At 42.7% G+C, this 15999-nt stretch overlaps 1 protein-coding gene across 2 annotated transcripts in view; it reads right to left on the reverse strand.

Annotated features, from left to right (window-relative positions):
- Nucleotides 1-4538: 4538 nt before the first annotated feature.
- The window catches only part of Rgmb (repulsive guidance molecule BMP co-receptor b), a 31849-nt gene continuing 20388 nt past the window's right edge, over nt 4539-15999 (reverse strand). For both annotated transcript variants that reach the window (XM_075951778.1, XM_075951787.1), the window contains one exon: nt 4539-9758. In XM_075951778.1, coding sequence (XP_075807893.1) covers nt 9099-9758 — 660 coding nt within the window. In that variant the 3' untranslated portion in view covers nt 4539-9098. The remainder of the gene's footprint in view (nt 9759-15999) is intronic.

The following is a 15999-nucleotide window of genomic DNA, read 5'->3' on the forward strand; positions in this document are numbered from 1 at the left end:
CAAAAACTAGGAAAACAAATTGAATCATATACCAGGGTTAAACAGGGTCAAGAGGAACCCTTTAGTCACTTTTTTCAAAGATTAAAGCGGTAGGAGTAACAGACCCAGATGCTAGATGAGTACTTATTGAATCTCTGGCTTTTGAAATTGCCAACTTAGAATGCAGAAAGATACTTGGGCCTTTAAAGGTTAGGTCAGCACCTATGGATGAATGGATCCTACATACAATGAACATTGAGACATTTGACTATAATACTGAATCTTGTGTAGGAGAAGCAATTTCTGAAGGTATGAGGAGACATCAAAATATCAAATGTTTTTAATTGTGGTAGAATAGGACATCTGAGAAGGGATTGTAGGCAAGGAATTCCTAGAAATAGTATCTCCTCTGGGAATGACAAAAATAAAAAGGCATCAACCTTCTGGATTATGTAGAAAGTGTGCAAAGGCCAATATTGGACCAATGAATGCAGATCGACAAAAGACAGACAAGGCAACTGGATATCATCAGGAAACTCCTTGAGGGGGCTCTTGCAGTCCCCCAAGTCAAAAGTGGCCTAGCCATTCCCAGTCACTGTGGAGGACATGTCTCACCAGAAAAATTAAAAAATCCTGAGCCTTCTGTAAAAAAACCACACTGTTCTAGATGGTGGAATAAACATGGAAGATGAATCAAAATTTACAATAGGAAATAGGAAATGTATATTCTGGCAGACTTCTATAAATGATCAAAGACTAAAGTGAAGAGTGCGTATAAATGGCATTGTAATTGTGGGTTTGATAGACATGGGTTCAGATGTGAGTATCCTTACTCCAGAATCTTGGCATCCAGATTGGCCTCTTCACGAGGCAGATGTTCAATTCCTAGGAACTGGAACCAAGTGAAACAAAGCACCAGATGGGTTGAATGCATAGGGCCAGAAGGACAGGAAGGCTGATGCTGTATGTGGCTAACATTGCAGTGAATTCATTGGGTCATGATCTGCTGCAGCAATGGAATACTCAGGTTAACATTTCTGCAGTCCCAGAAACTCATATTTTTGGAAATGATATTATAAGTTACTATACACAAAGGTCACTAGCCACTCAGGCTGTATAAGAACACAAACCAACTAGCAAACCTTTAGAGAGATACCAACAGCCCTATCTTTAAAATGGTTAACTGAGAAACAAATATGGGTTAAACAGTGGCCTTTAGGATAAAGCCAACTGCAGGCTTTAGAACAGCTGGTACAGGAGCAACTAGATGCTCACCATATTGAAGAATCAACCATCCCTTGGAATTCTCATGTATTTGTCTTCTTCATACCTACTTTTGACTCTATTGTACCTTTCATTGAAGATATGTCTGTACAAATAATATTTAAGTTTTCCACAACGAACAATAAATTTTCCTGCAGTAATTCTTGAAGTTTCCAGGAAGATGATGGGGCCCTATAACAACAACTCCTCCTGGTTGTTATGAGGTCATGATGCTGGTAGTGCTACTTTAAGACCTGATTTGGGTACCAGCTTCTCTAGATGGTTCCAACTTGGTTAGCTGAAATGGTGCACCTTTTTACAACATTCTGGTAAGAACTCCAAATAGGAACCTCAGAAAAACCCTACTGAATACCCAGAGACTATTTGCAATTATACCAGACAGTAATCATGAAACTTGACCATTATTCTACTTTCACAGGATCCCATAGAAAGAACATCACCCCCATGACAGCTGGAAGTAATTCTAGAAGATGATATCCCCTCTCCCAACAAAGTTTGTCCTCAGGGTTAGGGGCATAATTAGGAGTTGATTATAATTGGTATAGGGTTGAGGGTAGGGGGGAATTACGTAGCTCAGGGATCTCTTTGAAAAAAAAAGGGCAATTGCATGGGATAATAGGTAGATTAGTATGAGCTTAAACTAATAATAATAGTGAATAATAGCATGAATACTTGTGAGCTATTATTTATAGGCAATTTACATTGGTATAGACTCTTGTATATTGATACAAACTTAAATTATATTGAATATGTTCCTATTTTTGTCTACAATATTTGTATACCTAGGCAAAGTTATTTTGTCATATTATATGCATGCATGCTTCTACATCTTTGCTTAAGACATTTTGTATATTGATACACTTTGAGGTCATTGTTCTTATTTGTTGCACAGTTGTTTAAAGATTGTTTACTATTCTAATATGAAGTCTTAGTCTTTAAGTAATATAGGTATTAAGAATTATAGGTCAATAGTCATCCATGTTTGTTATAATTATAGTTAGACTAATCAGGTTCTTTAGATACATAGAGATTGTATTCTGCATAGATAGGTAATCTTCAACTACTTCGAAGAGCTGTAGAATATGGCATTTAAATATCTTAGGGTTCTGTTGATGTGAGACATGCTTGCTCCTGGCAGCACTGATTCTATTCCCGAGAGAATGTTGAGCACTGAAGACACTCCACTTGGAGCTTGTTTTCTTCTTGGCAAAACTTGCCGTTGGACAAGGAACTGCCCATGCATCGACCACTGACAAAATGCATGATGTCCAGACAGGACAAGCAGGATACAAGAAAAAAGAGTGTCAAATCTTGCCAAGACAGGGTAAGACAGTTCTGAAAAATTTCCTGCCTCTGAAAATGGTCAGTTACTGTAGGTTTTAGCCATAGTTGGTTGTTCCAATGTTGGAAATGAGACTTTGGGTGGTTGCCCAGGTAGCCAGTTGTCTCTGTCATTTGTTGTACATTTTGGAAGTTGCTTGATTGCACTTCTTGCTTAATCAAGTAATATTATTTTTCTTCTATGGTCTTTGATGGGGTTGAAAACTAGATAGTCATAGTTACTTTCCTCTCATGACTTGGCCAAATTATTTATAATACAGTACTTAGACTCCTTAGGATAGGATAATTATTGAAACATTTATCACATTTCTTGCTTGATATTGTTTATATTGCTTGTAATTCTAATTTTATACTTGATATTTGTTCTTATTGTATATAATTTTGTATTAGGCTTAGCATTCTCTTATTTAAACAAAAGGGGGATGTGCTGTAGGAACTTAATAAAGACTTAAAAACTAAATGTAGTTCTATGGATGACGCAGTGGCCTGCCAGTTCCCTAAGGTGAAAACACAAATGGTCCATCTCAGGTACAATTTTAAGCAGTGTACTGCTGGGAACAATGGTCTTATACCCTGTAAAGATTTGTCACTTGTATTGGTTTAATAAAGTGATGATTAACCAGTAGCCAGGCAGGAAGTATAGGTGGGGGTGACCAGAATAGTAGAATTCTGTGAAGAGGAAAGGCTCAGTCTGCAATCATCACCCAGATGCAAAAGATGCAGGATGAAAATGCCTCACTGATTAAAAAATACCAAGCCATGTGGCTAACACAGACAAAAATTATAGGTTAATGTAAGATGTAAGAGTTAATTATTAAAAAATCTGAGCTAATAGACCAATTATAATTAATGTAGACCATTCTGTGTTTCTTTGGGACCGAGCAGCTCTGGGACCTGGCAGGACAGAAATCTCTGTCAACAGTGTATGGGTGTTATGCTAAGGAATTTAGATAAAATAGTAAATTTACTCCTCATCAAGAATGTTTGAAGTGTGATGTTAGGATTCTTATTATAAAGATGAAAAAATGGAAGTCTAGACATGGTTTAGAATGCCTCAGGAGGCACAATGAGTAAAGGAAGTGGATTGAAACTTAACCCTTGGCATGCTGCCTCCCGAGTAGACTAGATAAAAGTCTTTGGCCCTGTGGCTCACAGTAACCAGAAAGCATCCATATCTGCAATTTTGATCTGCAAGCTTTTCCTATCTCTTCCCAGGTAATCTTTAACCTCTTTCCTGAACTCCAAATGTCATTTAAATTTCCAATTTGATGGGAGCTAAAGATCTTGTATTTGTACTATACTGACCTTTTTAGTGTTCTCTCTATTCCCATCAAGAAAGTAATATTCACGAGACACAGGCTTGGTTTTTCTTTTGCTTAGAGCAAGGCAATCAGTACCTCTCCCATCTTTATGATATTTGTAATTGTCTTGTTAGGATTTCAATTGCTGAGACAAAACACCATGACCTAAAAGCAAGTTGGAGAGGAAAGGGTTTGCTTGGCTTACACTTCCAGATCATAGTTTGTCATTGGAGGAAGCCAGAACGGGAGCTCAAGGAGGCCTGGAACCTGAAGGCAGGAGCTGATACAGAGGCCATGGAGGGGAAGTGCTTACTGCTTTCCTTCTCCTGGCTTGTGCAGCCTGTTTTCTTATAGAACCCTGGATCACCCTCCCAGGGATGGCACCACCCGCCATGGACTGGGCCCTTCCCCATTGATCACTAGTAGAGAAAAATGCCTCGCAGCTGGCTCATGCATTTCCTCAACCGGGGCTCCTTCTCTGATGACTCTAGCTTGTGTCAAGTTGACACACAAAACCAGCCAGTACATGAACCAATGAAATGTTTACGGCACCATTTCCCTTGGTGGTGTCATATTATTGACTAATGTTCCTAGACTTCTCTTACTTTCTTACTACTGTGAAGAGACACCATGACAAAGACAACTTATAGAAGAGTTTAATGGGGTTTGCTTACAGTTCCAGAGGGTTGAGTCCATCACCATCATGGCAAAGAATACGGCACAGATAGGCAGACACAGTGCTGGAGCAGAGCCTGAGACCTTACATCTGACCCATAAGCAAGAGGCAGAGAGTGCAAGAGAATGGAATGCCCTCAGCTTTTAAAACCTCAAAGCCCAGTGACGTACCTCCTAACTCTTCCTAAGCAGTTCCATCAGCTGTAGACCAATCATTCAAATGTATGTTGTCTATGGTGGTCATTCTTACCTGTACCATCAGTTTCTTCTTGGTGTGTGGTGTATGCAGTGTTCTGTAGATGTGTGTGGACATGCATGTCATGACCAGAGGTAACACTAGGTGTCACCCTCTATGGCTTATTTGCAACAGCATCTTTCATTAACATGGAGCTCACCCATTCAGTGAGGCTGGCTGGTCAGTTTAGAGTTCCTCCTGGCCTCACATCCCCAGAACTGGAATCATCAGCACGAGCCACTGCATCTGATCTTAACCCAGGTCCTCATGATTGTGCGGCAAACACGTAACTATCTTCCTACGCCTTGAAATAGCCCCAGTTGTAAATTGCTTTTCATGTCAGGTGCATTTTTACTTTGCCAATCATTTGTGGATTAGTCTTATCTGTTTGATCTGGTTACTGATTTTTTTTTAAACGTTGGAGTTTTCATTTTTGAATTAAAGGAAAAAAAGGACCACTGATGTGTTACTCATTAAAAAAGTAAGTTAGGGGTTGGAGGGATAGCTCAGCCATTAAAGAGCTGGGCTCAGAACCATAAAGAAAAGCCCCTTCAATTAGGAAATACTGGTCTATGTTTATTTTCTTCTAATGGTAGTGTGATAGATCTACATTAATATGTTTTGGTCAACAGAATCAGTTTGCTCAGTTGATCTGGTATCATTCTAATGAAAACAGAGTGAGATCTGGCCGTGTGCAATATGTCCTTCTGGTCAGTCTCTGTTTTCTGCAAGCCATTCACAAGAGAGGAGACACAAACATCAGCACTCCAAACACAGTGACGACACATTCAAAGGTGGAGGGGATGCTGCATTATTTGACAGTTTGAAACATCTTACTAGAGGTTCTCTGGGGTGGGGAGAACAGTGAATTAAAAAAACACTATTGAACTAATTTCCTGTTAGAAGACATAGAGAGAACAGAAGTAGAAATAGAATTTTGAACTTCTTTTGTTTACCTTCTTGGGGGTGGAGAGGAGTTGCTTGATTCACACAGAAATAGATGTTTGGTTACAAAACCAGTGTTAAGTCTGTAGGAATCAAAGACTAAAGTCTAACCCTTGCCCCCACTCTAGGCTATAAAATAACATCAATACACTTTTTATAAAAATGAAATAAATTAGGCAACTAACAGGATTCTTAGATTTTAAGAAAACTCAAAATCACTTGTTTAAGAAAATGGAAGTATCTCTGAGTTTTTAAGAATTTCTCTAGTTGTGGTCTCTGGAAAGCTGGAGGAATGGAACGGGTGAGTATTGGAAGTATGAACTCTTGTGTTATACACGTGGCATCTAGTCAGCACCCGGGAACTGTAGCCCGCATGATCCAGCTGACATGAGACTTCCCATTTCTGTGCTCTGAACTGTTACACACAGCAAGCACTCTATTCAAGAACTATGGGAGTCTCCCTCCACCCTGACAACCCCCAGGTTTACTGCATTTAGGATACCGCCTAGTGAGGGCAGGCGCTTTCCTGAGTCTTTCGTTTCCAAACTTTTCTACCCTTTATTTCTTTAACACAAATAACTTATAATCACGACACGTCCTTTTAAAACACCCAGGAAGTGAGGGTTTGCAAGGTTTCAAAGACAAAAAACAGCCCTACCTCCCACATCTTCCCAGGAGACATTCAGAAGACTCAGCGTGCAGCGTCAAGGGGCAAAGTTACTCATTACAGATAGAACTTCAGGACCAGCAGCCAGTCTCACAGACACTGCTTTATTGTAATTGCTTAAAAGGTATAAAGGAAAAAAAAACTACAGTAGCAGTCAAATGAGACAGGGGCAAGGAGTCCATCTTGTCGAAAACTACAGGGATTTTAACTCCCTTACTCCTTGGCTTCTGCAGAGGCTCCTCAGCTCTTCCAGCAGGCGTCACTATAATCACAGAACAAACATTTGACAGCACGGTCTGTTAACTTTATTTTTTTCTAGCATAATAATTTAAAGTATTTACACACTGCACACTCACTGATTTTACAGATACTCATATGCCTACAAACCACATCTACAGGTTTCTCTGGAAAGACTCGGCACAATGTGGGGGATTTCCAAGCACAGTGAAGGAAAGTGTTTTTTTGAGTCTTCTCTAAAGTTGCCACATGGCTCTGAAAAACCAGTGTTTTGGCCCAAGTTTTAAGCTCTCCCAGGAGACCCATGGCGAGCTATAGCCTGCCTATTCATATGCTGGCATGGTCTGAAATTCTTTTGGCTAAAGACTTCACGAAGCAAGTGCAAGCAGTGTGTTCTTAGAAACCCCAAAGAAAACCTGGCCCTTCTCTACAGAAATACTTTACTTTTAAAAGTTATCTGTGGGGACTGTCAAGGTCATACAGACACTGATTATTAGGGAGAACCACACACCACGCTCTATTACTAATACTACGGTTGTAGTACATCTCATGGGCACCCTTTCCCGCTAAAGAATACAGCTAAACAAGCTTCCTTTTCCAAACTGTGAGTAGAGATGGTGGTCTTGTTCTCCCTACAAAAGGATAAAGGTGTATCTATCAATCACACTCTAAAGCCAGACACTGTAGAAACTTCTATTTTTTTTTCTTTATACTATTTGCACAAAAATAGTGGTTAAAAGTAGCCGACATCTCTCCTTCCTTGTTCTACTCAATTACAAGTTACTAGCTAGTGACAGATTCTGGTCCATGACTCCACAGATGAACAAAAGCGGCCATGCTTTTGGGTTGGAAGGTCCTAATCTAGCTTTCTTAAAAAGACCTTTTTTTCTTTTTCTTTTTTTTTTTTTAACAGGGTTAGATTCCAGCTCTCTGGAGTTCAGCTTTTAAAGATGCCTTCATAATTTCACACAAGGTAAGGGTTTGCTGCTTCTAGATAAACACACAATCCCACCCTGTGGTGATTATCACTTCTCTAAGAAATACAACTTACAACATGATACCCTTTCCTGCCGCCAGCCTGAGTGTATCAGTGCCACCAGCCAACAGGACATGGCTAAATCACGCCAGTATTTAAAGTTCCTATCTTTTGCTTGCATTAATGTAAACCTTAAATATTGGAACACAAATTGTATTACTTCTTGGAACCAAACACTCACATTTAGATATAATAATACAAACCTATCTATTCAGGAGTTAACTCGGCTACTCTCCCAGCACTTTAGAGTTGGTACCAACAATGGGGTGGCAGAGGCAAGGAGAGACTTTACCATATGGGGATTTCGCTAAGTGACTACAGGTGTTAAGATGGCAGAGCTGAAAAGACAGAGGCTACTCAAACATCGGGACTCGCCAGCATCCACAGGCAAGTGTGTATCGATACACAAGGAAGATTTCCTGATTTCAAGGCCCCACACCTGGACCTTATATCAGAGGAAGACTAACAGCCAGAGTTTGGAATCCTGAGGTGCGGTGAAGGAGACGTTGTGGGGAGCCGGAGAGAACCATTAGGATTCCAACCAGCCAGGGAGGAGAGAGTTAAGAACATGATTTCTACAAACTGCAGAGAGGGAGAGCAAGGCATGAAATCTACTAAGTTCTGATTTGGTTTTCCTTAAAGAGTTAAAGGAGGGAAAACTACAATTTAAACAGGGATAGGGGACTAGATCAGGCGTAGCAAGATGCCTGGGATCTACCTGAAACAGCCATCACCAGACTCTTCACAAACTGTCAACCTCACAGGCCACATGTGCTCAAATGTCACAATCAGAGTAAGAAGGACTGCAGTTGTAGCAATATCGTCCCCACGTTCTGAGAAAGTGAGTTGCTAGAAACAGGGCTCTTATGTGAGATCTGTGTTTTAAGAATCAAAAGTACTTGCAAGGGTGGGAACAACTTTCCTCTCAAATTGACACTTCAGGAAGGGAGACAGCTCCATCTTGGCAAATCAGTAGCAATGGGAAGTGCAGGAGGAACACCCAGGGTAGCTACAAACTGGTCACCTTCAAATGGACTGTTGTGGTGTCTGTGTATATGCACTGTACATATTAGCCAGGTACACACATAAATATTTAATATATAAAAAATAAAGTGCTTTCTAAGAGGTCCCTAGGCAGGGACATTATAAAACATTTCACAAAACTGCAAAATAAAATTGATACAATCAAAAAACACTACAACCAACATATGTGAAAACAGCCAAACACATAATGTACAATCTGGTGTTCCAGGACAAACATCTGTCATATACATGGTATATACATATATATACTCTTTCACTCAATATATTATGACAATATATATTTAAAATTTTGTTATAGACAAAAAAAAAAACCCAGAAAAAAACAAAACAAACCAAAACAAAAACAAACAAGCCCTACAAAAACACAATAAGGACCAGGCATGTGAGTCCAAGACCAACAGACAAGTCAGTGCCCCCTGCACGGCTGCTGCTGGGGAAGATGTGCCAGCGCTCCTTCCTGGGATGCAGGGCCTCCACGTCCTCCAAGGCACTGTGGGCTGCTGCGGTAAAGTTGGCATCACCAGTGGTGAGCAGGTCAAAGACACAAGACTGGAAGTAGATGTCCTTCACCGGCATCTTCTCATGGCATTGAGTGCTGGCAGTCTCCAGTGTGTAGCCAGGCCAGGCCTGCGCTGAGGTGGTGTGCGGCAGGCTGTGCCCCAGGATGGCGGACACCTGGCCTTGTCCGTCATCAATGCATTCACTGGTGGGGCAGCCGTTCACACACAGCTGCAGGTCCTGGCTCTCCTCATAGGACATGGCCAAGTCTTCGGGCATTCGGATAGCAAGGGTTAGGTAGCGACCCAGCTGCCGTACAAACACTGTGGTGCCTATGTAGCGGGCATGCATCTCTACGTAACGGCCACTCTCCCTCTCCACGATGTGAAGACTCTTGATATCGCCATCCCCGCCACTGGTGGTGCCATCCACAAAGGCCGCTGGCAGGTCATCTGTCACAGCTTGGTACACTTTCTGATCTGTACACTCGTGGTGTGCTTTGAAGATGATAGTGATCTGTGGAATGGAGGACAGACAGGTTACAGGGGCCTCTGACTCCACATCCTTCTCAGTCAGCTCTCAATTTTCCAAAGGAAGCAGAAAGTTCAGGGAGAAAAAAAAAATGCACTGATAATACAAAACCTTCCTTCTATTGGGCCATTTCCTTCCCTGCAGAATCCTTCCTCTATAACAGCTACAAACACAACTGAAGAAGTGAGCCTGCTCCCGTGCCTGCAGCGGACATGTGACAAGAGAGGGAACTAGGAAGAGGATGAGGGTCTCTAGCCCAAAGAAGGAGCAGTTCCCCAGAGCCATCTGAGGGAGCAGCTGAGATCTGGCTTATTGTCTGTCACTAATGCGGTAACAGTTTAATTTTTTTTGTTACTTTTTTTTTTTCAAATGAAAAAACAGAATAAAGGGTTGGGTGATTTGGGTCCAGAGGGCAGACGGACAAGCTGCATGCTCTGTAAGTTACTCTGACGGCAAGCACCTCTAAGCTCCTGCAAAAGAACTAGTCAAAACAATGGACCCTTGTTAAAAAGCCAGAAATGGCCCCCAAACCTCACTACCACCCTCAAGCTTATGTCTGAAGTTTTCCCCAACCCAGCCAGCATTTGCTCACACTGTTTAATTCCACACGTTCCCACTGGTGTTAACTTGACTGGAATTTTCCAGCCATTTCATTTTACTTCAGCCAGTTACAAAGGCAGAGCTGAGCCAGCTGCACTGCAGCGAGCGACTGGTTAAGTTCATATCCGCTGTTTGCAGCTGCAAGCCAGACAAAGTGCTGTGAAAACCCCGGGCCACAATTTGATTTCACTACCAGCCCTTCTCACATTTCAACACCTTCTTAACAACCCAGAGAAGGTGACCAGAGAGAGATGACCTCAGGAGAACCAGGGAACCCTCCGCTGTGAGGGGTTCTGAGGTGGGTGGGTATCTAAAGGAGACCATAAAAGATTTATTTGGTGGCTCTAAAGTCAGTTTGACAAGTTCCCTTTTAAGACATGATGGGATTGCTAGGAGGTGAAAAGATTAATTCAAGTAAATCTTGCACCTGAAAACACGGGAGAAAGGTTAGAAAACACTGAGGGCTAACAATGCAGATGGCTAAAATAAGTGTCAGTAATACTTTTTACAGTTGTGATCCTTGTTCTCAACCAAAACACATTCAAAAACAGCTGATTTAACAACCCAGTAATGTGTCTTTCTGGTCTAACCAGCTTAAGTTTAACCAACTTGGCAATGCATGCAAGAACTGTGACCATTTTGTTCACAGAAGGAAGAGAGAAAAGGATTCACTTTTGCTGGGGCAACAGAGATGTACAACTGCAAACAAGTTGCCAAAAAAGACACACGGGGATCAATGTTAAGATGAGTGAAATAGTTTCACGTTTAATCTGTTTTTTTTTTTGTCATTGTGCACAGCAATTCCAGTCCTGCAATGCAGAACTCACTAACACCTTACACACTTGGCTATGCAGGACTCACTGTAACACCTTACACACTTGGCTATGCAGGACTCACTTACACCTTACACACTTGGCTATGAAAGGACTCACTAACACCTTACACACTCTGCTATGCAGGACTAACACCTTACACACTCAGCAATGCAGGACTAACACCTTACACACTTGGCTATGCAGGACTCACTAACACCTTACACACTTGGCTATGAAAGGACTCACTAACACCTTACACACTCTGCTATGCAGGACTCACTTACACCTTACACTGCAATGCAGGACTCACTAACACCTTACACTGCAATGCAGGACTCACTAACACCTTACACACTCTGCTATGCAGGACTCACTAACACCTTACACTGCAATGCAGGACTCACTAACACCTTACACTGCAATGCAGGACTCACTAACACCTTACACTGCAATGCAGGACTCACTAACACCTTACACTGCAATGCAGGACTCACTAACACCTTACACACTCTGCAATGCAGGACTCACTAACACCTTACACACTCTGCTATGCAGGACTCACTAACACCTTACACACTCTGCAATGCAGGACTCACTAACACCTTACACACTCTGCAATGCAGGACTCACTAACACAAACACCTTACACACTCTGCAATGCAGGACTCACTAACACCTTACACTGCAATGCAGGACTCACTAACACCTTACACACTCTGCAATGCAGGACTCACTAACACCTTACACTGCAATGCAGGACTCACTGTAACACCTTACACACTCTGCTATGCAGGACTCACTAACACCTTACACTGCAATGCAGGACTCACTAACACCTTACACACTCTGCAATGCAGGACTCACTAACACCTTACACACTCTGCAATGCAGGACTCACTAACACCTTACACTGCAATGCAGGACTCACTAACACCTTACACACTTGGCTATGCAGGACTCACTAACACCTTACACTGCAATGCAGGACTCACTAACACCTTACACTGCAATGCAGGACTCACTAACACCTTACACACTCTGCAATGCAGGACTCACTAACACCTTACACACTCTGCAATGCAGGACTCACTAACACCTTACACTGCAATGCAGGACTCACTAACACCTTACACACTCTGCTATGCAGGACTCACTAACACCTTACACTGCAATGCAGGACTCACTAACACCTTACACACTCTGCTATGCAGGACTCACTAACACCTTACACACTCTGCAATGCAGGACTCACTAACACCTTACACTGCAATGCAGGACTCACTAACACCTTACACACTCTGCAATGCAGGACTCACTAACACCTTACACTGCAATGCAGGACTCACTAACACCTTACACACTCTGCAATGCAGGACTCACTAACACCTTACACTGCAATGCAGGACTCACTAACACCTTACACACTCTGCAATGCAGGACTCACTAACACCTTACACACTCTGCAATGCAGGACTCACTAACACCTTACACTGCAATGCAGGACTCACTAACACCTTACACTGCAATGCAGGACTCACTAACACCTTACACTGCAATGCAGGACTCACTAACACCTTACACACTCTGCTATGCAGGACTCACTAACACCTTACACTGCAATGCAGGACTCACTAACACCTTACACTGCAATGCAGGACTCACTAACACCTTACACTGCAATGCAGGACTCACTAACACCTTACACACTCTGCTATGCAGGACTCACTAACACCTTACACTGCAATGCAGGACTCACTAACACCTTACACTGCAATGCAGGACTCACTAACACCTTACACACTCTGCAATGCAGGACTCACTAACACCTTACACTGCAATGCAGGACTCACTAACACCTTACACACTCTGCAATGCAGGACTCACTAACACCTTACACACTCTGCAATGCAGGACTCACTAACACCTTACACTGCAATGCAGGACTCACTAACACCTTACACTGCTATGCAGGACTCACTAACACCTTACACACTCTGCAATGCAGGACTCACTAACACCTTACACACTCTGCTATGCAGGACTCACTAACACCTTACACACTCTGCAATGCAGGACTCACTAACACCTTACACTGCAATGCAGGACTCACTAACACCTTACACACTCTGCAATGCAGGACTCACTAACACCTTACACTGCTATGCAGGACTCACTAACACCTTACACTGCTATGCAGGACTCACTAACACCTTACACACTCTGCTATGCAGGACTCACTAACACCTTACACACTCTGCAATGCAGGACTCACTAACACCTTACACACACTGCAATGCAGGACTCACTAACACCTTACACTGCAATGCAGGACTCACTAACACCTTACACACTTGGCTATGCAGGACTCACTAACACCTTACACTGCAATGCAGGACTCACTAACACCTTACACTGCAATGCAGGACTCACTAACACCTTACACACTCTGCAATGCAGGACTCACTAACACCTTACACACTCTGCAATGCAGGACTCACTAACACCTTACACTGCAATGTAGGACTCACTAACACCTTACACACTCTGCTATGCAGGACTAACACCTTACACACTCTGCAATGCAGGACTCACTTACACAAACACCTTACACACTCTGCAATGCAGGACTCACTAACACCTTACACACTCTGCAATGCAGGACTCACTAACACCTTACACTGCAATGCAGGACTCACTAACACCTTACACACTCTGCAATGCAGGACTCACTTAGACAAACACCTTACACACTCTGCTATGCAGGACTCACTAACACCTTACACTGCAATGCAGGACTCACTAACACCTTACACACTCTACTATGCAGGACTCACTAACACCTTACACTGCAATGCAGGACTCACTAACACCTTACACTGCAATGCAGGACTCACTAACACCTTACACACTCTGCAATGCAGGACTCACTTACACCTTACACACTCTGCTATGCAGGACTCACTAACACCTTACACACTCTGCAATGCAGGACTCACTAACACCTTACACTGCTATGCAGGACTCACTAACACCTTACACACTCTGCTATGCAGGACTCACTAACACCTTACACACTCTGCAATGCAGGACTCACTAACACCTTACACACTCTGCAATGCAGGACTCACTAACACCTTACACACTCTGCAATGCAGGACTCACTAACACCTTACACACTCTGCAATGCAGGACTCACTAACACCTTACACACTCTGCTATGCAGGACTCACTAACACCTTACACTGCAATGCAGGACTCACTAACACCTTACACTGCAATGCAGGACTCACTAACACCTTACACACTCTGCTATGCAGGACTCACTAACACCTTACACACTCTGCAATGCAGGACTCACTAACACCTTACACTGCTATGCAGGACTCACTAACACCTTACACTGCAATGCAGGACTCACTAACACCTTACACACTCTGCTATGCAGGACTCACTAACACCTTACACTGCAATGCAGGACTCACTAACACCTTACACACTCTGCTATGCAGGACTCACTAACACCTTACACACTCTGCAATGCAGGACTCACTAACACCTTACACTGCAATGCAGGACTCACTAACACCTTACACACTCTGCAATGCAGGACTCACTAACACCTTACACACTCTGCTATGCAGGACTCACTTAGACAAACACCTTACACACTCTGCTATGCAGGACTCACTAACACCTTACACTGCAATGCAGGACTCACTAACACCTTACACACTCTACTATGCAGGACTCACTAACACCTTACACACTCTGCTATGCAGGACTCACTTACACCTTACACACTCTGCTATGCAGGACTCACTTACACCTTACACACTCTGCTATGCAGGACTCACTAACACCTTACACACTCTGCAATGCAGGACTCACTAACACCTTACACACTCTGCAATGCAGGACTCACTAACACCTTACACTGCAATGCAGGACTCACTAACACCTTACACACTCTGCTATGCAGGACTCACTTAGACAAACACCTTACACACTCTACTATGCAGGACTCACTAACACCTTACACACTCTGCTATGCAGGACTCACTTACACAAACACCTTACACACTCTGCTATGCAGACACACGGGAAACTGGCGTTCTCTACCTGTTAAATATTCTCCTCTACTTTACAGATTTTTGTTTACTCATTGTTTGAAGTTGACTTCCTCTCTGATAAACTGTAATATTTCTTTCTTGGGGATGTGTGTAGAACTACCTGTTGAATCTACATGCAGAGGGGATGAGACAATCTCAAAGCACGGGAAAGGGTTCCTGAGAGGGCCTCTGTATGTAAGGGTACAGAGCAGGGACCTAGATGTAGAAAACTCTGGGTAACAGTTGCACACGACTTGAGTTTTGAAGTGCAATGTCATTCCTCAGGACGATTGCAACACAAGCTCTGGACAAGCGAGCACTCAGCCGTGAACAGCATGAACTCCATTTCAGATAGTCTACCTTTCCAGAAAAGCAAGCTCATACATCCATAATAATAATTCATACTTCAGAAATATACAAAAATTCATCGGAACGTTTTGCAAATTCCAAACTTTAAAAATTTCCATTTAGCAGCCATCAAGGGCCTAAAATGGGCATTTACTTTTGAACAGAGGTTTTCACTACGCGTTGTAAAACACCGGCTATGCTGTTTGCTTCCCCTCCACTAACTGATCCACACGCAGTAATAACTCAATTTGGCACATCTGTTCAATGCCACACCATTTATTATTGATGGGGTGGCATTTCTGTGCATTTAAAACATCAATGCCTTTTGTTAAACCTCCCCATCTAGTCTCTCTC

This window comes from Microtus pennsylvanicus, chromosome 1 (assembly GCF_037038515.1).
Source record: "Microtus pennsylvanicus isolate mMicPen1 chromosome 1, mMicPen1.hap1, whole genome shotgun sequence".
Classification (NCBI taxonomy): domain Eukaryota; kingdom Metazoa; phylum Chordata; class Mammalia; order Rodentia; family Cricetidae; genus Microtus; species Microtus pennsylvanicus.